At 41.0% G+C, this 26,120-nt stretch overlaps 1 protein-coding gene across 5 annotated transcripts in view; it reads right to left on the bottom strand.

The window, feature by feature from the left end:
• Positions 1–404: 404 nt before the first annotated feature.
• The window catches only part of ALPK1 (alpha kinase 1), a 116,046-nt gene continuing 90,330 nt past the window's right edge, over positions 405–26,120 (bottom strand). For 2 of the 5 annotated variants that reach the window (XM_029235605.1, XM_029235606.1), the window contains exons 5-15: positions 22,712–22,910; positions 18,929–18,988; positions 16,778–16,864; positions 15,948–16,024; positions 14,978–15,073; positions 12,955–13,059; positions 10,147–12,277; positions 7,359–7,512; positions 3,980–4,142; positions 2,534–2,720; positions 727–1,379 (exon numbers count right to left, since the gene is read on the bottom strand). In XM_029235605.1, coding sequence (XP_029091438.1) covers positions 1,180–1,379; positions 2,534–2,720; positions 3,980–4,142; positions 7,359–7,512; positions 10,147–12,277; positions 12,955–13,059; positions 14,978–15,073; positions 15,948–16,024; positions 16,778–16,864; positions 18,929–18,988; positions 22,712–22,910 — 3,459 coding nt within the window. In that variant the 3' untranslated portion in view covers positions 727–1,179. Of the gene's footprint in view, positions 531–726; positions 1,380–2,533; positions 2,721–3,979; positions 4,143–7,358; positions 7,513–9,441; positions 9,684–9,755; positions 9,833–10,146; positions 12,278–12,954; positions 13,060–14,977; positions 15,074–15,947; positions 16,025–16,777; positions 16,865–18,928; positions 18,989–22,711; positions 22,911–26,120 lie in introns of those variants that run through there. The other 3 variants (XM_029235607.1, XM_029235608.1, XM_029235609.1) reach the window with 3 other exon arrangements.

Here is a 26,120-nt window from a genome sequence, read left to right as displayed (position 1 = left end):
GGCATCCTTGCTTTACTTAGTCACTGGCTGAGAGCACACTGGGGGAGCATGATTTCAATTGTGAACACAGTGGTAGATCGAGAGGGGTGCAAGCTGGGGGTGTCAGTCAACTATACTCCCCGTATCAGGAGATCTGAATGGTTCTCACCTGCTCCATCTGCAGTTATGAAAAGACATGTGCAGTAAACTCAAACTGAGAAAGGTATAACTATTTAGAATTCAGAACCTGCACGTATGTAGGCCTGAGTCACATCTCTAGGTAAGGCGCTCAGATTTGCTGAGGTAATAGTTAAGGGAAATTTAGAATGAATAGTGGAGGAGGGAGAGAGTGTGTACCAGTTGCAACCCCGAAGACTAACTGCAATAAGGGAATAGCTCACCAATCTTCTTTCTGTAAACTTCCGGTGAGCTCATGGAGGCGCTGATCCCCAAACCTGTGTGAAGCACCAGATCTGTGTGGTGCAAGGGCAGACTGTGGTGGCCATCAAAACGCACCATCTTCCCTCAGACCTCTCACAAGTGTAAATGCACTAGAAGAAAATGTGGGAGGATTAAAAATAACAAAACCCAGAGTAGGGAAGATCTACGGAAGACATATAACCTAGAAGCCATAAAATAAAAGACTGATGAATTCAAGTGTATAAAACAAATTCTGCATGGAAAAAAGGTTCATACAAAGTCAAAAGACAAACAAAAAAAAATGGAACGCATATCACAAAGGCCTGAATTCTTTAATATATATATAAAGAACTCCTAAGTCAATAAGAAAAACACCAATAGTATCAGTCTTGATGGACAGTGACAAAAGCTCCAAAATTTCCATGGCTTAAGCCAGAAAAGTTTATTTCTCATGTGTGTTCTCTGCCCATCGTGGGTCAGTGGGGCTCTTTCCTGTGATTTCCTCATTGCAGGACTTATGCTGATGAGCAGCTATCTCCTGGTGTACTCTTGGTAATTGCGCAGAGGGAAAGAGACTCTGCCCTGGTGTTGCCCTGGCAATTTAATATGGGCCTGAAAGTGATACTTATCAATGCCTCTCACAAATCATTGGCTGGAACCAGTCCCATGTTCCCACCTAAACCCAAGGGACCAGGCTGTGCCATAATTGGTGTCCCTGGAAGGAGGGGAGAGCCCAGCACTGGTGAGCAGCACTAAGTGGTCATTATCACTCTAGATAGTCTATGAATTATTTGGTTTCTCAATTGAAGGTCTTGTCAAAGAAAGGCGATGGCATATTTCATTACATTCCACATGCTGATTATTAAAGAAGTAAAAAATTCCTCTCTTTCCAAAATTGGTAGTGACATCTTTCTGATCAACAGAGTGAATCTGGGGATCTGTGAGGTAGATAAGCCCTTTTCCATTACCAGTCACCCAACCTAAAAGAGAAATACATATGTCTGAGAATTAAATCCTCTATAAATGTCAGTGAAGTGTTTCTGAAAAAAAAAACATATGTATAATATATACAAGACACTTTAAAAACCTGGTCATCCTCTGGTTTATGATAAATAAATTTCTGTTAAGGGACTTGGCGTTGCATATTCCAATTATTGCTTTAAGAAGAATAATTAAATATTGGGTAATTAAATTTGTCAAATATGACATACCAGACCCAGGAATTAGAGAGCAATAACATGCACTTAGTATAATTATTAAATCACAATATTTTCATGATTCAGAAGTTTCTTTAATGCTTCGCTCATTAGTTCATACATTCCTCTGTTCATTTAACAAATATTTATTTAGTGTACACACTGTATAAAACACTGTTTTGGGTGCTGGAGATACAGCAGTGAACAAGTTAGTAAAAAAATCTCTGTACTCATTTGTGTAACATTCTTGTGAAAGGGGACAGATTAATAAACAATATAAGTAAGTAAAATATGTAATATAACAGAGTGGTGATAAATGCTATGGAAGGGGGATAGAAAAGATCTTGGAGGATGGTCATAGAATCTTTACTAGAAATAATTATAATAAAACTCATTTATCATTTAAATGAAGTATAGAATAATGGCTAATAATTCTGATAAATAAAATACCAAACTGAAACAAAATTTAAATGTTAATGCAGATTTTAAAGGAAGTTAGATTCAAGTACACACAGCTTTCTGTTCCATAATGATTCCAGTTATGAAACCCAGTATCACACCTGTAATAAAGGTAAAGAGCTAGAGGAAAGAAAGTGTGGAAAGACTGTGACACATTAAAACATGCAGTCATAAGAAACCTACATCACTCAAATCCACTTGAGTGAAATTTTAAAAAAAGCTGTTACGGATTTGCTCTAGAATGAAGCCCAAGAGAATGTGAGCCAGATCTTCTCACTGATTATTTGACACCTTAGACAGTTGTAGAAAGCTTTAAACATTTTTTCTAGGCATCATAATTGATTAATTTAATTAGAAACAGTAGCCTATGCACTGAACAATCTATTTATTAAATAATGATTAGTAGAGCTAGTTACAAAACCTCACATTTACATATAAATAATACGAAAAATAAAAAAATAATTCCCAGTTTCACATACCTTGTAAATCGACCACAACATCTCTATGATTGGAAAACTCATAAGAAAAGTGGCCGTAAGCCAAGCCATATTCTGTGGCTTTGTATTCTGTTTTCACCACTTTCGTGTTATTTGACAATTTTACAAATTCTCCCAGTATGTAAGGTTCCACACTGACACATCCTTTTATTGTCTTGCCCTCTAAAATCTGAAAAGTAGAAATGGGAGACAGTATAACAATGGTGAAGGCCATGGTCTTTGAGGTCAGAAGATCTCAATTTGAACCCAGGCTTTGCCACTTAGGAGCACTATTACTTCTCTAGATTTTGGTTTCCTTATTTGTTAAGTGGGTGTAATAATAGCTATAGGACCATTAAAAGGATTATATGAGACCATGCATGTAAAGTGCTTAACATGTATGTGGCATATAATGGAACCTAAAATTTTTATTATTCTTTTATTAAAAAGTGCAAATAAAAATTAGTCCATGAAGTGACCTATGCTAGGGGGCTGGCTTGCCAGGGCATGTAGCTAGATCATGCACTGTGACTCTGGGTTGGAATATCAGCTCAAGCATTTTTGTGCAATGTGATCTATTTTGTAGACTGTAGAACTATTTTGTTTCAAAGGTTAGAGTTAATGTTTGTTTGTTAAATGCCCAGCATAGTGCTTCACATAAAGAAACTGCAAAATAGATAATAGCTATTATTAAATAAGTAATAAAATATGGGTCTAAAAATATCTCTGGCCAAAGTAAAAAAAAAATTCTTTAGGGTGTAAATCTTTGGGGAAGCAGGGTATTCTTAACCCAAAGAAGAGAAATGTCAGTGGGGATGGGTGCCTTTTAATATTTAAACAGATATCATAGTGAAGAGGGATTGGGCTCAACGGTTCCAGAGGGAAGAGCTACAATCCAGGTAGAAATTAGAAGATGACAGATCTGGGCCAACTTCCTAACAACTGGAATTATTTAAAGTAAAAAAAAAAAGGATAATTATCTTTTTCTTACTGAAGGTGTTTAAGCTATGGCTTAGTTATCACTTGATTGCAAGGGGTGGGGGTCAATGAATATGAAACAGGATTTATGCATCATGTTGAGGGAATAATTTGTATTAGATATGACCTTTAGGGTCCCTTCTCTCTCTCTAAAAGTACAAAGACAACATAAAGGAAAAGTATACTAAAAATGCTAACTCAACCATGACGGACCAGGTACCAGGATCAACAGATCTTCAAATGTGACTTGAAGGATCCAAATGATGCATCAGGGTACAGAGGGTCATATTTCTTACATATCTTACAAGTAGTTGAAGCAGATGAGGTAGATGAAGGAAGCTGGTAACTGAGTTTATTGTATTTTACCAGAATGATGGTGGAGGTTGATGAATGGTAGGTTGGCAATAGAAATCTAACCTAATATATATTTACAGTCCTGCTTAATCAAACTCTTGATTTCTTTAATCCTACCAGTAATACTGAGGATGGTATGTAGAATATCTGTGTATGAATATTTTGCTCATAAAGTCTCTTGTTAAATTCTGTCACATAGTGCTGTGCAGTCATCTGCCTCTCCACATCGATGAAGTGGTGCCAGAGCCCCTTCTGCTCCTTATATTCTTTCCCAACATATCTGTGAATGGAAAAAACCACACAAAGAAATGCAAAGTGATCCTACTATACAGTAAGAAAGAAGAGATCAAGAGAGATATGCAAAAAAGCTGAAAGATGTTACTCTTTCTCTGCCTTAGATTGTTAATATCTTATCTCGTGACTCAAATAATTTTGTTAAGAGCCACCTGAACAGTGGAACATAATTCATACTAGCTGACTGATGGTTAAGTCTATGTGTCAACTTGATTTGTCCATAGGGTGCCCAAATATTTGGTCAAACATTATTCTGGGTGTTTCTGTGAAGGTGTTTTTGGATGAGTTTAACATTTAAATCAATAGACTGAGTAAAGTAGGTTGCCCTCCCTAATGTGTGTGGGCCTCATCCAGTTGAAGGGACAAATGGAACAAAAGGCTGACCTTCTTTCAGGTAACAGAGAATTCTTGCCTGACTGCTTCTGAGCTGGGACACTGATCTTTTCCTGCTTTGGGACTTGAACTGAAACATCATCTCCTCTTGGGTCTCAAGCCTGCTGGCCTTTGGACTGGAACTACATATCATCAGCTCTCCTGGATCTCCAGCTTGCCAATTATAGATGCTGAGACTTGCTAGCCTCCATAATTATGGGAGTCAATTCCTAAAAATAAATCTTTATATATATATATACATATATATATATGTATATGTATATATACACACAGACACACGCACACACACATACATTACTGGTTTTGTGTTTCTGGAGAATCCTAATACAATGACCCCAGATGATACTGATTTTAAAGAGAAAGTGTCCACTTAGTGTAGCAGTTCACCAGACTTCTTTGGTAAGTCAAGGGAGCCAGCATGGGTACTGGAAAGGGCATGGACTCTGGAAGCAGATCTTTCACTCCCTGCAGCATGACCTTATATTAGGTCAACTAATCAATCTGAAGGTTTCCTCTACCCTTTCCTTTTATAATTACTTCATCTGTACAAATACTTGTTTTCCATCATCACCTATTATGTGCACAACACTTTTTATCCTACTTGGGATTCATTGTGATTCCTGTATTTGAAGATTAGTATATTTTGGCAGTTCTGGAAAATTGTCAGAAATCATCTATTAAAGTAGTAATTCTTTTCTATTTGCTCTGTTATCTTTTTCTGGTCAGATGTATGTTAGACCCTTTCACTCCATCTTCCCTGTCTCTTCTTCTCTCTTTTATTTCCCATCTCAGATCCTCCTATCATGTATCCTGGTATATTTGTTGCTTAGGACTGCTGTAACAAAGTGCCACAACGTGGGTGGCTTAAACAACAGAAACTGATTTTTCTCACAGTTCTAGAGTCTGTAAGTCTAAGATCAAGGTGTCAACAGAGCCATGCTCCCTCGGAAGGCATTAGGGAAGGATCTTTTCCAGGCCTCTCTCCTGGCTTCTGATACTTCCTGCTTGGTGGCAGTGTAACTACAATTTTCACATGCATTCTCCCTGTGTGTGTCTATCTCCAAATTTCCTCTTTTTATAAAGATACCAGTCATAGTGGATGATGGGCCTATCTTACTCCAGTATGAACTCATCTTAACTAATTACATCTGCAATGACTCCATTTCCAAAGAAGATCACAGTCTGAGGTACTTGGCGTTATAAAGTCAACTTGAATCTGGGGTTGGAGGGACACAATTATACCCGTAACACCTGGCTTCACCACTTTGACGTGTGAATTGGTGCAGGTTTCTTAACATCTCTGTGTCTCAGTTCCCTCATCTGTAAGATGCGGATACTAATACAGTAGTAACTACCTCATAGGGTTTTTTGAAGATTAATTAAATTAGTATATCAATGACTTAAAACAGGGCTTGGGAAGTAGTAAGAAATGTACATGTTTACTATTATTAGTATTATCATCAACAACCTTTTCAAGAAATGTATTTCTACTATTTAAGAGTCACCCAATTTCTCTCTTTTTTTCTCTTCCTATTTATTTCTTACATTTTTTGGATTTGGCTAAAGATCAAGGTCTACATTAAATTAAAAGTCTTGCCTATAGGCCCTTTAAAATACACACATGGTATAAAATTAGGCCTTAAACCCAATGAGTACCACCTGTGATCACTAATTTTCAGGTGAGTTTTTGCTTAAAGTTGTCATCAAGAACTAAGGCCAAACAAAAAACTTTCCAGGTTATTTGCCTCAGTGGGGTGGCATTTTTTTAAATAACCTATTTTTGAGCATGTAGCCATTCCTGCGTCCCTGCTTTATATCGGTGGTCTCTATGGATGGACCTAGAGACTGTCATACGGAATGAAGGAAGTCAGAAAGAGAAAAACAAATATCGTATATTAAGGCATATATGTGGAATCTGAAAATATTCGTATAGACGATCTTATTTACAAAGCAGAAATAGAGACACAGATGCAGAGAACAAACAAATGGATAGCAAGGGGGGGCGGTGGGATGAATTGGGAGATTGGGATTGACATATATACACTATTGATACTATGTATAAAATAGACAACTAATAAGAACCTACTGTACAGCATAGAGAACTCTACTCAGTGCCCCATAGTGACCTAAATGAGAAGGAAATCCAAAAAAGAGGGGATATATGTATACGTATAGCTGATTCGCTTTGCTGTACAGTAGAAACTAACACAATATTGTAAAGGAACTATACTCCAACTGGGGGAAAAAAAAAAAATATATATATATATATATCCGTGGTCTCTAAACTCATCCCCTTCCATGTGTAACTTCTGTCACTAGCTGCTCTCTCATCCCTCCCCTGCCCAAAACTTCTGTGGAGGGTGTCTTAAGGATTCAGTATTCACTTATATCCCTGGATATGCTTCAACCCTGGCCTTAGAGGATTTTTCTGCCTTTTTTTGCAGACTGGTCCATTTACTTAGAAATATGGCTTGCATAGTTTAGCCTTTCTTGCCACCATTTTTAGTGACAGTGTTTAAGACTCTGTGGCCTGTCATATAGCCAGGAACACTATTTTTCTTATCTGTACAATGGGGTTTAATGTTCCCTAATGGGTTTGAAATCATGTATATAAAACATCCAGCCCAATGGCTGACATAATGTGGGTCCTCCATATATGATAATGAGGAGGAGGAAAAAGGAGCTGAATTCTGAAAACATACATTTTAGCCATTTTTTCAGCCCTTTCAAAGTCTCATAAACAATTACTTAACAGAAGGGAAAAATTGGCCCTTTTTACATTAGTGATATAGGTGCTTTTAAGCAATACCTCCCCAGAGTTTCTTCTTGATGAAGATGATGTACCCAAAATGCATTCCTTTGTCTGCCTTTCTTCTTCACATTCAGGTAGTCCCCCAAATACACAACAGTTTCCTGGGCTGTCCACAGTTCAGATTTCTTGGAATATTTTAACAAAAGAGCATCTTGAAAAAAAGATAAGATGAATATTGATCTTATTTTTCAAAAAGATCTTACAATTCATGGATAAAATTGAAGTAACACAGGTCCCAGTCCAGCTCATTTGAAATATTCAACTTTTTAATATATTTTCTCAAACTTTATCCTCTTCTATGACTATTACTAAAAAGTTAGTGAAGTACGATAAAAAGGTAAAGCTTGAGAAATTACAGTGAAGAATAGCCTTTGGTTCACAAAATCTCTTGTTTGTGATGGAAACGTATTAAGGTCAGAGCTTCTGTATGAAAGTAATGGAAAATAAAAGGCCTTTTTTTTTTTTTTTTTTTGCGGTACGCGGGCCTCTCACTGTTGTGGCCTCTCCCGTTGCGGAGCACAGGCTCCGGACACGCAGGCTCAGCGGCCATGGCTCACGGGCCCAGCCGCTCCGCGGCATGTGGGATCCTCCACGACCGGGGCACAAACCCGTGTCCCCTGCATCGGCAGGTGGACCCTCAACCACTGCGCCACCAGGGAAGCCCAAAAGGGCTTTTTAAACAGCAAAATCCCAGAGACCATCTTGGAACAAGTGATATGTGTGTGCATCTTCTTCTAATTATCTGGGGACTTCAAATAATAGAGGCTGCTACCTATGCCAGATCACGCAGATAGAAATAAATCGAATAATTCTACCCCAAAGGTTCCTGGCAACTCCAGGAATCCTAGATTGCATGTGAAAGTGTACCCTAGTTTTCTCTTACATATTTTGTTTAAGTTGGGAAAGTCCAGGAACTACTGAGAAAATATAGCTACTTTACAAAGATGCAAACTCAATTGAAAAAGGAAAAGATAAGAGGAAAAAGTAAGGGTTGTTTCCACCTTAAAGAAAGGAAGACAAATGCTAGCAAGAAAACATCTCTTTAAGGGGGAAGACCAACATGAACCCTAAGGAAGAAATGCAACATTTTGGGATCCAAGTTAAAGTGAAGTGAACAAAGACTTCCAGTGTCTAGGTTGTGATAAAGGGTAAATGAACAGGAGACTCGGGAGAGAAAACACTTAAAGTGAGATAAACCCACAGGTCTGGGATCAGTAAGGGAGATGATGGGGTTGGGGGAGATGGTGATCGCGGTTGGGTGACTCAATCAGAGAAGCTGGGGAAGGAAATGGAAGGTGAGCTGCTTGCACACACACATAGAAAGGGCAGTGAACTGAGGGAAGAAGCAAGGAGACAATGCATAACTTGTTCAGTTTTTTCAACTTTGGGCCTTGCTTCCTCCAATGTGTTTTTTCACCTATAAATTGGCACACAGAGAAAACAATAAGGCAGCTACCTAACTCTCAGAAATGTGATTTTGAAACTGCAGAATCTCACAGTAAGCAGGGAAACCCTATTAGTAGAAAATTTTGCTTCTTTTGGCAACAACCTGATCTATCTTTTAGTCTGACTTCAAGGTGGCAGGCAAAACACTGAAATATTTTGAAACAGAAGTTCTTTACATTGGCTTTACACAAAGTCACTGGGGAGCTCTTAAAAAATAAGGATGCCTGGATCACGTCACAGACCCATTAGACTGGAATCTCTGGGGTGAGGCACTGGAAGTTTAAAAAAGCTAAAAAGCCTCTTGGGAGATTCTCAGGACTTCCCTGGTGGCGCAGTGGTTAAGAATCCGGCTGTCAATGCAGGGGACACGGGTTCGAGCTGTGGTCTGGGAAGATCCCACATGCTGCAGAGCAACTAAGCTCGCGACAGCTACTGAAGTCCGCACCTCTACAGCCCATGCTCCACAACGAGAGAAGCCACCACAATGAGAAGCCTGTGCACCGCAAAGAGTAGCCCTCGCTTGCCGCAACTAGAGAAAGCCCGCGTGCAGCAATGAAGACCCAAAGCAGCCTTACAAAAAAAAAAAAAAAAAAAAAAAAGCCTTTTGGGAGGAGATTCTCATGCGATACCCGTGTTGAGAACTACTACTTTAATATCCAGTGCTCAGCAATCTATGTAGTTTGTTTCCTCTGAAATGCATTTTACAATATATATATTTTTCTCATTCAAATAATTCTTCAGTACCTTGGAGGGCATTACAATGTGATCCTCTGGGTTAAGAGAAGAACCTTCTTTTGTCTTTGTCCCAGCTTCTCCACCACTTCTAAGCTGTTGTGGACATGCTGATGGCTGGGTGGCCCCAGCTGAGGCTTCCTGCTAGGGGAAGAGACCTTGCGCTGTTCCTTAAGCAGGAAGCAGTTGCTAATTGTACCTGATCAATCCATTGACTGGCAAGAAACCACTTAGGACAGGTGTGAAAATCTCTGCCCACTAGAAGGATGATGTGTAACTAGGTCAAACCCCATCTGAATGGGAAAAATAGGGAAAAATCAACTGGTTGGTAATGAGAATCAGTGGAGGAGACAAATGCTGAGTGTATATGGCATCCAGAGCTGTTTTAAGCCCTGACTGATGACTGCTCCTGAGTCCTGTAAGATTCTCCCTTACTGCCTTGTGTGTCTTTATAGCACGGAAGAAGGTCCCTGAACTACACATTTCTCTATATATTCACAAAGCATAACTGGGGTCGATATCTTTCATGAGCTTTAAGTGATCTACGTAACAAGAGCTTCAGAGGGCCCCGAACATGCAGAGATGCTTCCTGAAAGGCTGTACTTACTATGTGCTCCATGGAGTTGCCTGGACTTAAAAACTCCTGTATTCTCCAGTCTCTGGAACAGCCAATCATGCCTCACCCCTGCCAAGAGTTTTTCAAAGTCATCAGGCTGCAGGGTGCGAGCCTTAAGGATCTTTTGTGTTGTCATTCCTGGCAATGAAACAAAAGAACTTCCACTGGAATTCAGAAAGGACCATGGGTTTTCTCCCTCAGAAGAACCACTGGAAATTGCAGGTGATTCCAACCACCATGCCAAGGACGAGCTGGAGCTCTGGCTGCAGTTTAGCAGGTTTCCAGGTTCATCTGCTTCCTCTGTGGTAATGCAGTCCTCGCTGAGGACAGGGATGGAAGTGTTACCACTTACAGAGGAATTGGGGATCTGGGCTCCCCGACCACGCAGCTGCCTCAGAGCACATGGTCTGTGAGAGCCATGTGTGCTTGTGGCGTGAACATCTGTGCTGTCCAGCAGTTGGCTCTCCTCATCCACCGTGGAGGCATCAGGGTCAATGCCCTGCTCTTTGACTGAGCCACCACTTTTCCCTGAGTCAGGATTTTGAACAAGCCAATGAGGAGTGAAAGTGCTACATGCTATCATGGAACTTTTGCCCAGAGGGTCGTCCACAACTATGTGGAAGTCTACGGGCCTATCTTCTGCTCTCTCTGCTGTTTCTTCTTCTGGGTCAACCCAGCAGGGGCTACCTTTAAATGTGGGACCTGTGTCTCCTTTGATTTCTTCTCTCTTCTCTTCATGACTGTCTTTGGCGTCACAGTTGATTTCTGGAAACTTATCAATTATTTCAAAGGTTTCTTCTTCTTGGATCGAAGGATATGTGGCCATGTTCTTGGGCCAACCAGAATCAGAAGACCAAGAAGCAGAACCAAATGAGGGTCTGGAATGAGCAGAAGTATCTCTGGACCCCACGTTTCCGGCTTCCCACATACCTTCTGGAGCTCCTTTTAACAGCCCTGCACCTGAGGCCAACAAAGTGCCTGTTGTGTTATGAGGAGGAAAAGTTGTCAAGGGCATGGGCTTGTGTAGTTGACTTTGAGAAGACTCTAAACTGTCATCCCTGGACACCTGGAGAGAGAGCCCATGAAGCTCTGAAGACAGTGGATGTACAGCTCTGCTCTCCCCATCAATCTCCAGTTCTTCTGCCAGGGCAGTGGAACACTGAGTGTCCACATGATGCTCTTCCTTGCTAGGCTCTCTTCTGGCTGACATATCACCAACATGGTAATTTACTTCCTCCCAGCTTGTAGAAGAACTACACCCTGATAACTTGCTCCAAGAGCTGGAGCTCTGGCTGTCGCTCAGAGACTTGTTCAAAACAGCTCCCCCACCACTGCTATGGTCTGTTGACTCAGCCTCAGTCTCCACATCTTCATCCACGGAGACTCGAAATGCATCAGAACTGGCCAAGTTTCTCCTTCCTACCTTCCTGAGTTTCTCCCAACCATTCTTAGCCATTTGGGAGGAAGATATTACCATGCCTTTTTCAAAACGTGGTTTGTCCTCAGTAGTACTCACAGTATCTATGTTTTTTGTTTCTGTTTTTAGATCAGTGATACAGACTCCTGTTTTTGTACCTTTCTGTTTATTTTTGTTGTTTCCACAAGTGCTTTCAAATATTTCGCACACTGAAGTGTGGTGCTGTGAATAGGTTTCAATAATTTTTTGGAAATCCACTTGCCCATGCAAGATGGGTTTCTCCAACCCACACCTGAAACCCTCTGGAACATAAGACTTGTCATCTAAATTTGAGAAGCTTTGAACTTGTAACTGTTCCTTCACCCTGGTGATAACAGACATGACTTCCTGAGAGACAGCTTCTCTCTCCTGACTTCTGGAGGAAGTACTGAAAGTATACAGCTTTCCCATAGCTTCACTACAGAGCTGACTTGCTGTGTGGACCATCTCCATCTCCCCATAGAGCCTCTGGTGCACCGTGGTGAGACCGAAAGCAGCTTTGAGAAAACTATGGAGCTCCTGTTTTCCAGTAACTGGTTCATCACATTTCTTGGTAAGAAGGCCGATTTCAAAGGCCTCTTTGGCTTCAGACAGATATGAATTTTTCATTCCTGGAGGACAGTCATTAGAACTACTATATGACAACAGGCATGTGCCACGTATATTCTGAGGAAAATACCAAATACAAAATCAGACACTGGAGGTGAATCAGGGAAAACTTTTCATCCCTGGAGGACAGTCATTAGAAATATTATAAAAAAATAAACATATGTCATGGAAAAATACAGAAACTACCAGCTACCATCCTACCGTAGCCCTGATACTTTTTGATCAAAGATGATAAATTTGTTACTGTTGCTATTGTTAGTTTTAGCAAACACAGTCTATACGTGGAATGTGGACATAATAATTTTGCTATATACAAACACATCATTTGTTTAATAATAGTCAAAACAATAGATTAGTGGCTTCCAAACCCCTCTGTGCATTTGAATCACCCGGGCAGTATTTCATAATGAAAGGTTTCTGGGTACAAACCCCAGGGATTTACATTTAGTGGATTTAGGGTAGAGCCCAAGAATATGTATTTTGAAAGGGCTTTTAGGTGATTCTGACATGCTTGGGAACCATTGTTCTAGAGCAGATAACATCAAATCCTCCAGCTGTATTAACTTAGCTCCCACCAGGATGTCACTACTCTGACTGATAAAACCTTTACATATGTGAGGTCTGATCACAATTATCTAATGATATACACAAAGCCTATTTTAAGGTTAGACCCTTCCCTCCCAGCAGTTACATCTGTCACTGGAGAGAGGAACAGTGAGGGCTGCACTGTTTACCATAGCCGTGAGCACGAAGAGAGGCGTGTAGGGACTGAAGGCGGCTGCCAGCTTGCAGGCTTCAGCGGCTGACAGCAAATGGTGGTCAAACTCCTTCAGCAAGCCCTGTGAGAAAACAGGAGGCCGAGTGTACTGTTGACAATTATTGATCCATTAGCAAAAGACAGGCTATAAAATTCCTTTGCTTTTCTTTCAAGATTCTGAGGCATGCCCTGCGCCTCATCACAAGCATTTCAGAACAGGGCCAAGAAAGAGCAAGTGGGTCAAAAGACCCCAGGACAGTGACTGTCCTTTCCCCCACACCCATACATCATCCATCCCCAACTCATACCGCAGAGAAGGCCTCATGTGTGCAAACATTCACACTGCCTGCCTGTGCAAAGTAATTCAGACAAGTTTCTTTGGAGGATCATGCAGCTCTTTGTTCACAGAACTCTGCACATCTTGCAGTCAGATTCACTGATGATTTCTGCATTGTTCTTGTCAAAGAGCCCTTTAATGTACGATTTTACAGCAATTAAGATTGAATCATTTATTCCAGAAATATGTATTGAGTACCTCCATGTGCCAGGCATTGTTCTAGCCATGAAGGAGAGAGCAGGCAGTGAGCCTGCAATAAGCTTATTTCCTGTTAAGGGGAGGAGATCAGTCAATACACAAAACAAGTAAAATGCATAGTATTTGAGATGGCAGCAAGTGTTCCAAAGGAAAATAAAGTGAGAAGAGGCTGAGGAGGTCAAAGGCGGAAGGGTAGTTTGCAATGTTAAACAGTCCTCAGAGGCAACTTCACTGAACAAGGGGCATAACCCTTTTCCTGTGTTTTGGTCTGACAGCAAAAGCAACATTTTGCTAAGATTCAGATTGCTAGCAGCAAGCTGTATGTGTTCTTAAGCTACACTAATTAGTACTGAGTACAGTTACTGTTGCTGCCTTGGTATTTTATTTTATAAATGTATTTATTTTATTTATTTATTTATGGCTGCATTGGGTCTTCGTTGCTGCGCGCAGGCTTTCTCTAGCTGCGGTGAGCGGGGGCTACTCTTCGTTGCGGTGCGTGGGCTTCTCACTGCAGTGGCTTCTCTCGTTGCGGAGCTCAGGCTCTAGGCACATGGGCTTCAGTAGTTGAGGCTCGTGGGGTCTAGAGTGCAGGCTCAGTAGTTGTGGCGCACAGGCTTAGTTGCTCCGCGGCATGTGGGATCTTCTCGGACCGGGGCACGAACCCATGTCCCCTGCATCGGCAGGCGGACTCTCAACCACTGCGCCACCAGGGAAGCCCCCTGGTATTTTTAAAAAGGCAATAATTGACGATACCATTAAATATCTCAATTTCAGTGCAGTGCAGGAGAGAAGTCAATGTCTGTGCGATGCTGCAAACTGCTTAGAGACCTGGCTTCTGCTTCCAATTCTCTTTCTTACTGATTGTACAAGTTGCAGAGGTCACTTAGTTTCTCTGGACCTTAGTTTATTTTCCTCTAAAATGGGACTGACACATTTTGCTCTACCTACCTCATAGGTAGATGTGGTGTATGTGGATCATATACATATACACACACACTTTTTGAATTATAAAGCAATATACATATATTTGTAATCATTATTATCACAGATAAGAGCCTACGCAAGTGACTGATGCTCTGATTTGAACAGATGGTAATTAAAGTCTTCAAGTTATTACGCCTTTACTTTGTCATTGAGACAGCCCAAGTGTAGAAACTGAATTCTGTGATAATTTGAAAGGAAATCATGGGGTTCAAAGCATTTATCACTTTGATTTCATTCATTCATTCATCCATCTTTTTTTCCCCGGTACCCTCTGTAGGTCTGGTACTGTGCTAGGTGCTGGGATAATAAAGCCAAACAGGACACCATAGGAACCGTCTCCAGGACTGCTCAGATTACTTGAAGAGGGGAGACACCGTGCCGCCTGACTCCTGGAGAGAGAACTAACCAAGCGCCCAAAATAATGTTGACCGTTTTGCAGGTGATGCCACTCTGCACCGTGGTTTTGACAAGTGATAGTTACCAAGTTAATTTCAGGATTGCTTTTAAACTTTTCATAATCTTTCCTGCTCATGGAAACAAAGATATCTGCCAGTATACCTAGTGATGTGGAAATGCCCTGTAAGGAAACACAAACAAAACACAGATTAGGAATTCACAGTCAATTGTTGCTCTCATCTCAAGGCCTAAAGTCAATGATTAGCCTTCTAAATAAACCATTGCTTATTATTATTGCTATTGTTATTATGACACTGTGGATACTTCTCAACTGGATGTCACTGGGCTTGAGAGATCATCACATCCTGAGGACATGGGAGTAATGCAAACTCAGCTATTTCTTAGTTGGGCTTCACTGGATTGTCAACACTAACTTGTCCATACTGCTAGGCATAATGAATTGGCCCAATCAAGAGTCCCCACACCCCATCCCACTTGTGCTGTTAAAAGGACTGTAGGCAGCAGTGCTGCTGACACAGCTTGGGAAGATGTATAACCCAAAGCTTCAATTAACAAGGAGAATATTCTCACAGAGTCACAGAGAATGAAAATATCAAGTAGGAAAGCAAATGTTGCTTCTCAATTTCTTGAATAAAGATGCTGCGTAAACAGTTAATCAAAGTCTTTTCCCATTCAACTCAAGAAAAATGATTTTACACATAAGCAACTTGACCACCTCAACTTTGCTATGGAATTAGGTAAAGGCTAAATATATAATAAAATAGGTATCAATAAAAATAAATGGATTGGTAGAAATAAATGCATAAATAGTTACAAATATATATAGAAATACTAAATATATACCAGGCGTCTAGCTGTGAATGAGGACGAGCAAGACACTAGAAGGAAGTTACCAAATGTTCCTGGTCCGACGCCTGTGTAGAATCAATAAAAATAGGACCAATAAAATTGATAAATGATAAACTGAATTGTGCCATAAGGAGATAATCTTTCAAAGACAAGTATAGGAAATGAGAAAATAAGCACTAGACAACCTTTTTATCTGGCTGAGGAAGTGTCAGATATCCTATGATTGAGGCCCATATTAACTCTGCTGCTTCGTACCACATCCCTGCAAAAAAGGAGATGGGACAAACTGCTAGTATCTGCGAGTATCTGTGCTCTTGTGTCAGAAAATACCTTTAAAAACTAATACAGAAAGAAGATTCATTGGATTTTGTTAAGAAAATATATGACTAGATTAGACTGACAGCAATCAGCAGATAGCAATCTGCTGGAAAAATAGCAATCTGTTTTTCCAGTTGGTTTAATACAGATAATTTTTCTCTTCACAGGGAAACAGTAAGAAATATTATATATTACATGTGTACATATAAGATATATTAATATAGAAATAATTTTCTCCATTATTTACAAGATAACAATTACCATCCTCTGTTAAATTTCAAATACATTAGTTTGCATTTTAAAGTATAATTAGGGTCCTATAAACTTTGCTTGTAAAACTCAGGAATACCTTCCCAGGAACGAATGGGTAAGCTGTCAGGGTGGGTTTAGAATAAGGTGTCACTATATCAAATGGAGTCCTAATGAGCTGAGAGCCAGATGCCAGAAATAATACCGAGAATCCTGTGGTTAACAGTCATAATATACAACTGTAAATTTCTTTAACAAAACTCAACAGAAAAATATTTTGTTTTGTTAATGTTCATAATATTCCTGGCATCTTAAGTGTCATTCTCTTTTCCATAAAGGAAACTAAGGGAAGTGGGGATGAACTGTATCAACCAGATACAATGAGAAAAGTCCATAGTAAAATCTTGTAGCCAGACTTGGTAAATGAGCCTTGAGAGGATGACTGTACCTAACTTTTGCAGAATTTGCCCTCTGATCTGTATGCAGACCGACTGCACCAGGACCTTGTCGCTTTCATTTCTGTACAGCCAGGTACCTACAATAAAGAGGAAAAAAAGAAAAGCATTTTTGGCCTTGAATTATTTTTTAAAATTAAAAAAAATTAATGTTTATTTATTTATTTATTTTGGCTGCACCGCTAAGCATGTGGGATCTTAGTTCCCTGACCAGGGATCGAACCTGTGCCCCCTGCAGTGGGAGCACGGAGTCTTAATCACTGGACCTCCAGGGAAGTCCCTGGCCTTGAATTATTAAAGAAATAGCCTGGTGAAATAAAATGATTTTCATAGAAGCCTTAATGAACACATGTGATATAAATTCTGGAGACAATCTCTTCTTTGTATTTAGAATAAGGTCCATACTTCTTGCTGCAACCTATGAGGCTTCACAGGAACTGAATCCTGCCTGGTCTCCACCTCTCCCCGTTACCAACTGGGCTCTGCCATGCAGCTTCATCGTGTTCCTTAAAATAGCAGCCATCTCCTGCTTCATGGTATCTGCACTTGCCATTCCCTCTACCTAGAGGGAGGGATTCCACCCCCTCTAGCTCCTAATTCAGGGCTTATCCTCAATGCTATTGCCTCCGAGGCTTCCCCAGGTTAATTAACTACAGTGTCAACCCCACTGTCTTGTGGTTGCCTCATGCAGGGCGGGATCCATCCCATCCACCCAAAATTGGTTTGAATGTTGAAACTGATGGCTCTACACAGGCACTAAGAGTATATGAAAAGATTCAGTGCTCACATAATGAGCCTTTCTGAGGAGAGCAGGGAAGGCACCGAAGCTGGTCCGTTTGACTTAAGTGAAGGGAGTGGTGAGTGGCTTTTGTTTTTATTGTGATTAGGGTGTGGGTCTGGGGTAAAGGTTCCCACAGCTAGGCCAGGGTTTACTGATAAATGAGCTTTAAAAAAATCAGCCTGTTCAGATGTGGGGCAAAGAGGGAAGAAGCTGGGGCCTGACAGCTGCCAGTTGCCAAACATCAAAAATAAAGTCAGACTCATTATTACATGCTCTTATTATTCTGTGTCACATCACCCTCCTTACTTTCTCCCTAGCTTTTAATCTGTGTGTGTGCGTGCGTGCGTGCATGTGTGTGTGTGGTGTAGAAGATGGGAAGTATGCATATTGTAGGTTAGTGATGGTGGTCACAAATGGGGGTATGTGGTCAATATCTGTTATTTCAAACTGCCTCCCCACTGGAAATGTCTACAAGTTTCAAGGAGCTCAAGACCTTATATCCAAGCATATTGAGCTTAAAAGTCGACAAGGAATTGTGTTCAATGTAATAGGAAACTTGTTGACTTAAGTGCCCAGAAATTCAGACAAGGTATCTGAGGCTTAAATTGTTACCCAACTATTTGGACTTGCTTCCTCTCATGTATGATTAAATATCAAAAGAAATCTATTTCAAAGTAAGTTTTTATTATAGCTCCTCTGTAGCAAAACAAAATTTATTTTCCAGACCCTTTAAATACATAAAACTGTAAGTGTATTCTCCTGAATTTATAGGCTCAATTTCCATTCACAATTCTTTTCAAAGCTGTAGCTGAGCCCTTTCTGAGGTCCAGGGAGTTACCTACCTTCACAGCGAATGTTGATTAGATAACACACTCTACAATAAAGCAGGGCGATATTAGAAGACTTGGTTGGGTTGTTTTTTGTTTTGTTTTGTTTTTAAATAGAGAAAATGGAAACATAGAGAAGTAACCTGCTTGACCAAAGCCATTTCATTTATCAGTAGCAGAGCCAGTCCTAGGTAGTTCTGGGAACGTCTAGTGTATAGTAACTACCAGGTCATTACGTTTTATTTATTTATTTATTTATATTTATTTATTTATTTAGGCTGTGCTGGGTCTTCATGGCGGCGCACGGGCTTCTCTAGTTGCGATGTGCGGGCTTCTCTAGTTGCGGCATGCAGGCTCAGTTGCAGTATGTGGGATCTTAGTTCCCTGACCAGGGATCGAACCCTGGCCCACTGCATTGGGAGCGTGGAGTCATAACCACTGGACCACCAGGGAAGTCCCCACTAAGTTGCTTTTAAACTGGAACTCTGGCAGGGACGGAGGGTGAAGGTCATTGTGAAGATATGAGAGCACCTTACCTGTTGCTCCACTGTTGCTTATTAGACTGCTCAGGATATGCTCTGCTTTTAAAAGTTTCCCTGAAAAGAAGCAACACATAATTAGTTCTGAACATGTGCTTTAAATACTGCTGTTCATGCTCTAAGGTTAACACATTATAATGGGGAAACATTCTATTTTAAAATTTAAAATCAGTAACTTCATCATACACAAAAGTGAAAAAGAAGAAGTTTTCAGGAACTGGTAAGGTGGGAAGTTGTACAGTATCTGAAATTGCAATTAAATTTATATACATGTACATACATATACACACACATATTCATTCATATGAATGAATAATCCATTCATATAGAGTAAGGCTTGAGAAGTAAAGGCAAACCTTTGTCAAAGGCTGTGTCTCCTTTTTGTGAAAACTATGCCTCCAGAAGTGGAGGAGAGTTGCCCGTGAATAGGTCTATTTACAGAATTATCAGGAAGGAATTTTTTTAGGGGGTGGGTAGAGAGGTTCTTTGTAAACTTTTCATTTATTTCATTAACACCACGTAGGAGGGGCCTACACTATGGATGGCTGTTTTTCTGTAAGGAGGAAACTCAATCATTCATCCTTTTATCCATTTCTGCTCCCAGGTGCCTCTAAGCCCCATATGACCTGGCCCCTGGGACTTCTTTGACCTCTTCTCTTAGCATTCTTTCCCTCATCCTCACTCCTTCTACTTTGGTTACAGTGGCCTCCTGACTGCTCCTTGAATCTGCCAGGCTTGTTCCCATGTCAGGGCTTTTGTACTTATTTTAGTCTGGAATGCGTTTATTCCAGATATCTCCAAGGCTTGCTCCCTTCTCCTTCAGGTCTTTGCTCAAATGTCACTTCACTGTCTCATAAGGCCTTCCCTGACCACCCTATTTCAAAGTGCAGATACAGACATATACCTGACTGTGGTAGATTGTGATCCAAAGGAGGTCACAACAATATCTTCTATCCCACATGCTCTTCTGCAACGTGACCTTGCCATTCCTCCATCAAGAAGTGGAATCTATTTTCCTTCTCCTTGAGCCTGAACTGGCCCTGTGACCTGTTGTGACCAATCGATGTGGCAGAAGTGACACTGTGTACCTTTCTGGTCGGGACATTAAGAGATGCCTCTGGAGTGTGGGTGTTTCTCTACAGCATAATTTTGTACTTGACCTGCTAGGTCCCAGAAATTTCAGTCCTGAATTAATTTCTTCTTAATTACTTGGTGGGTGATTCCCTCTCTTGCGGGTAAATTCAGACTCCACACAGACATTTGGCACACACTTGGGGTTTTTATTTCTTTACAGAGATTTTTTTGGCCTCCGCCTCAGAGCTTGGGCAGAGAATAAGCTTCCTCATCACCTCTCTGGGTGGGCTGGTAGAGCAGTTCAGTCCCGTTTCACAGCTGTGCAAACCTTTAAGGATTCCAGCTTTATCCAAATATTTCACTCCACGTAGGCCCAAGGCCCTGTCTCTTGTCCCTGCACAGGAATTAAAGTGGCAATCCCTTCCCCTAGGACTATATCCAAGTGTAAATCTCTTTGGCTATAGTGTCAGGAGCAGTAGTCCACTATTCTGATTTTGAATGTCTTCTATGTTTCAGGCACTTAAAAAAATATTTAATTCACGATATTTATGTACCGTGAATTAAATATTTCGATATTTAATATTTAAGTGGGAGAAGATTCCACATTTGCTCAATCCTCCACGCTGATGGAACTGGAAGTCTGACTCTTTGTTTTTAACTGTGGCTTGAAAGGTTTTGTCTCCTAATTTCAGGCAGGAGTGAGCTGGGCAGGCCCAGGGCATCCTCTCTTGCCTCTGAAATCCCACGACATTGAATGCTTGGACCTTTGGAATGGGTTTTGAGTGGATACCAGGATGGGCTGGGTCAAAGGGGAAAACAGGCAGACTGTGCTGTCCCTTCATATTATCTTTATTCCTTTCCCTTACCCCTTATAACATCGTACACACCTCTCCTTTCTCTATCCCAGGATTCCCAAATGCTGGGGACTGAGACCCCTTTTCACTGTACCTTGTTCTCTTTCCAGGACACCATCCCTGCCTTAAGTCCCCCTTTCTGGCTGAGAAACCCAGCGTACGTAGAGCCTCAAGAGATATCTGGGGGCAGAAGTTTACAGAGAAGCACTTTAACTCTGAGGCTGTGTCTGTTTTCTTGTGGCATTTCTGGTAGTATCTTTGAGGAAAAGACAACCCCAGCTTTTGCAGAATAAGATCTAGGACTTTTACCTTAGACATGTGATGTGAGGGCAGAGGAGCGTGCTGCTCATGATGGTATCAAGGCTTAATTGTCATCAGAAGAAAAAGTCTATACCACCTTAGTTAGAGGCATGAGAGGAACAATCAACCAAACAAGTAAGTGAAAAGATTATTTGGTTGTGTAAAGCAAAGCTATCACCATGACTACTTACCACTTGACCTTGATTTCCATGTCACACTATAGTAAATCTGTGTATCATGAAACATGCCTCAGTGACTGTTCCAAGTTCAATTTGATGAGAACCAACATTAGTTTGCCCACGCACGCCCGGCCCTCAACTTTCGGTTCCCCTAACAGAATGCTCTGCTCACACGTTATTCCATCTGATGCCATCAGAAGGCGTATTAGTGGTTAGGTTTTTCTCATACCCTCAACATGATAAACCCCAAACATTATAAAATGTCCCAAATCATGGACATTTGAAGTAAGAATTTTTTCCTAAGTTCAACTCTGTTGATGCAATTACTTTAGAAAAGTAAATAATAAGATATGGGTACAATTTATGCACAGCTGCAAGAACTTGAGAGTGAATGAACTTGGGCTTGTGAAAAGTTAACCTCCACAAGCCCATGTCTCTCATGTCCTTTTATCTCTATCCCTCTCTGTACTCAGCAACTGTCCCATTCATTACAGTTAGTACAGTTCCTTTTCAAAGGAAATGAAGTAGTTAAAAGATATTTTAACTTCTTCAAGGCCAGAGTTATTAAAACAATAGCAATAGCTAAACCCAATTTAAAAAACGAGCCAGTCCTGTTTCTGGGACAGGCAACTTGCATTCTATTTTCATCCTTTATCCTTTCACTCTTGGAAAAGAGAACAGCAGGCTACAAGTTTCTAAACCTCATGGTTATCAGTAATTTAAATAATTCAAGAATTCTATGAAAGTGAACTTTGCTGTAACACATAGCAGGCCCCTCTCCCCTCCAGTCCCCTTCTACATTACAGCCTAAGTTAGAATGTCAGCCTCATTTTTCATTTTATTCAAAGTGACAGAAGGAAAAAAAAAAGATACTTTAAGGCCTAATCAGGTACTGTACTGGTGTTCCATGTCATGGAAAAATATCTCAAATTACTTCAGTGGGTTTGTCAGGTCTATTGTTAGCATAGTCAAGTGGCCCTACAGAAAGGAGACTGGAGAGCTAAGAGAAAATAGTAGAATTCTAATCTGATTTTTAAAGGCTGCTGGTCAGAAGTATAGCAATTCAGATACCCCTGTTTGAAAGCAGCAGGACAGATTTGTTAGACGACAAAAGCTCCAATTAGTATTTTCCACCCCCTTTCACAATTTTCTCTATTGCTTTTGGCTCTGAAATCCTTTATGCCAGGGCCTTTGTGCTGGCTAGAGGCAGGGGGAAGGGCAAGGCGGCGGGCTGGCGGGAGCGCCGGCGGCTACAAAAGAAGGCCCGAGGGCCCCGGTGCCCGCCGTCCCCGCGGAAGTCAAGGAGCCCCGAGGAAGGTGAGCCCCAGACGGGACGACTCCGGGACGAGGAGGGCCAGCAGGAGGGAGCCTACCTGAGTGCATCGAGATTCGGGCTTGGCGAATAACCACCTGCGGGGCAATTGGCGTTGCTGGCTGCAGCTTGTGCAGCCCTTGGGCGACCTGCAGGAGTTCGCCCGAGACGTCGAGCCCGTACAGGAACCGGTCGCTCAGGAACACAATGGCAGCTGCGGTGGCACACTCCCGGGCGAGGATGGAGGCTTTCAGGGACGCCTGAATGGAAAGAAATAAAGTCGGGCAGAAAAGAAGGCAGTCTTGGGACCAGTAGTCTTCTAGGTATCATCAAAACAAGAACAACAACAAAACCTAGAGCTAGGAGAGGAAACAGTACGCTACTGAAAAAAAAGCTAATAATAATGATAATAATAACGATAATGAAAAGTCCAATTCATTTGTGGGATAAAATAATATTTCTTTCATTCCATTTTCCCTATTACATTTCTAATATTATACACGTAATAAATGCATATTTCTTGTTACGAAAAAATTCAAACACCAAGTAAAAGTTAAAAGTGCCCCTTTGTTTTTTTCTGGCACCTTACCTTATTTTTTCCCTTCCACAAATTTCATTCTCATTCTTCCTGTTAATGGTTTCCCAGAGATCCTTCCAGAACTTCCTCTACCCTTTTCTGTTTATTTAGACATTAGTTGTTTCTTTGTCCTACCTTGCCTTCTCTCTCTCCTTTCTCATTTTCTCCCTCTATTTTTCTTTTCTTTTTTCTCTTTCTTTTCCTTGCTTTCTCCCTCCCTCCCTCCCTCCCTCCCTTCCTTCCTTCCTTCCTCCCTCCCTCCCTTCCTAAATGGCATTACACTAGACATATTCTTTTGCTACTTGATTTTTTTGGTCATCATAACATCTAGAAGTTTCCATGTCAGTTCATAATATTCTGCTTCATTTATTGCCTCTATTTTAATTAAGAAGAAATATAGGGGCTTCTGCGCTGGTGGCGCAGTGGTTGAGAGTCCGCCTGCCGATGCAGGGGACACGGGTTCGTGCCCCGGTCCAGGAAGATCCCACATGCCGCGGAGCGGCTGGGCCTGTGAGCCATGGCCGCTGAGCCTGCGCGTCCGGAGCCTGTGCTCCGCAACGGGAGAGTCCATGGCAGTGAGAGGCCCGTGTACTGCCAAAAAAAAAGAAGAAATATAGACTTCTAGACAATATTTTATATTCGTTTAATATGATTATGTTTAGTTAATGAATAAAATAAGAAAAAAACAGACATGAAATGAAAGTATAAAGAGTGAGAAGTAGAGATAAATGAGGCAAGCTTTTATGGAAAAAGTCATCTTTTGGCCTCTTAAGGTATTATACAAAAGACACTGAAAGTCATGCAGCTGTTAGCATAAATGAGTTTACCACCCACTAGTACTTTCTCCATTTGCTAAACTATATCAAGCAGAGTTTTTTCTGGGCATGTTAGCTCACGTATGAAGCCTAGAAAGGCATTGTAAGCATTGCCCATTCTCCTACCACAATCTTATCATACAAGCATTGCTTTCTTCACCACATAAGTACTAACACTTATTGGGCAAAACCAGGTGCCAGGCACAGTGCTAAGAGCTTTATATGTATTAATTTATTCGATCCTCACAACAATCCTAACAGGCAGGTTCTATTTATTTAAAGGTCAAAACCAATATTTTAATCATCCAATTGAATCACTCCTCCCATTCTTACTCCTAGAATCCTATTTCTTTTCATTTATGCCTTGCCTACCGAGAATCAGCACAATAATCCTTCTCTTATCAAACTGATGCTTTCTTAACTTGTTAAGGGTTTTAACCTATCGCTGTGTTTTTTAAGTTTGAAAAGTGATAATGTGCTCTTGTATTTATCCTTTTGTTCTTAGTTGATCACTACTGAAACTGTGATAGTGATGCCAATCGTTAGGGGAATACCTCTTCTCTCCTTTGATGTTTCCTTCCACGTGAAGGGAGCTCAAGTACTGTAGCACTCCTGGCCTCTCTCTACTCCTTTACCCACTCTGTCCCAGGAGAGGTGGACTACACTAAGAAAAATTGGGAAGAAGAAACTGGGCATGCATGGCTTAGCTCCTCTCTTTTTTCTTTTGAGAATGAGTTGTCTAAAGGAAACAGGGATTCTTCTCTGCTCTTCTATATCAGAAAGCCACCCTATATGGGGTGTTCTGCTTGGCCCAGTAATTTCTGTGACTGAATGGGGAAGTCAACATAATTCTGGGGTTCATCTAGCAGACCCCCTTGTTCTAATACCAAGCTATATCTTTCAATTTAGCCTTTGTCAGAATTAAAGGTAATATTTAATCTCTTGTCTGCCTAACTCCTCTTTTGTTTTATTTCTTAGTTTGCTCCAGGAGGGGAAGAGAGGTGTTAGTTACCCCAACATTAATCACTGCCTGACATACTGTAACCCTTTCTAAGGGAAACTGCTCTGCCCACAGCCACTGCCTTTGAAGCAGCAATGTATTTGCTACTTGACCTTGATCCCCTCTCCCCATCTTACCACCAGCTCAAGGCTAACCTAAGAGTACCCACCTGACACTTGGCCCATGACTCTGTGGCCTGGCCTGAAAAATGAACTTATTGATCTGAACTAAGAAGGATAGAAAAAATTTTCCAGTTGTTGCAGGATGGGAAGAAGCAGAGAGTAGAGTGTAGCTAAGCTACATTTACAGACGACACCAGAGTGAAGATCCAAGAATATGACTCCAAAGCCACCTTTTCACAAGTGCTGTTCTTAGAGTTACAGGTTTCCTTTATTGCTCCATGTGTGTCTTCATAACAATGTACACTCCATTTTATGAGTTTGCTTGTGTGAGCCTCTGTTTTACCCAACCAAAAAAGCCTAACTAAAACTGAAATGCTCAAAACTGCAATTGAGGTTTGTCAAATAAACTATCAATCTGAAAAACACAAGTTTTAAAATGAGAACATGTCAGTCATTTGACATTCATGAAATGTAAACTTAAAGATGGAATAGGAAATTGATGATTTTATGTATGCCCAGCTCTGTTTAATAAGGACAGTCTCTGATCAAGAGTCCTTTCTATGCTAGCTACACATAAATATAGCCCTTTGGTTTGCAACCTCAGCTGCCATCTGTAGAACTTGCAGCTTCTGCCACTGCCAGCCTCCCTTAAACCTTTCTTTGAAACAGCATCTCTATTCCTGTCACCCTGCTCATGACTATGTACCCTGTAGAGGGTACTCAGCAAGCCAGAGTGAGTCTCCTCTCTTTGAGGTACATGCTTCATGTTTAGTTCTGCTCTCTATTCTCACAGGTGCCTCACTTCAGTTTTGGGGTAACTGTTTAGAGGCCGGTCAATTCTCTAGGGCTGATTCTCCACCCTTTCCTCCCTGATAATAATGGTTTCCATCTTCGTAGTACCATCTAGTTTATGAAAAACGTTCACACAAATGAACTCATTTAAATCTATAGTAACT

Source organism: Monodon monoceros, unplaced genomic scaffold (assembly GCF_005190385.1).
Source record: "Monodon monoceros isolate NGI ecotype Baffin Bay Population unplaced genomic scaffold, NGI_Narwhal_1 Super_Scaffold_20, whole genome shotgun sequence".
Classification (NCBI taxonomy): Eukaryota; Metazoa; Chordata; class Mammalia; order Artiodactyla; family Monodontidae; genus Monodon; species Monodon monoceros.
This window is presented reverse-complemented; position numbering and strand designations above follow the sequence as displayed.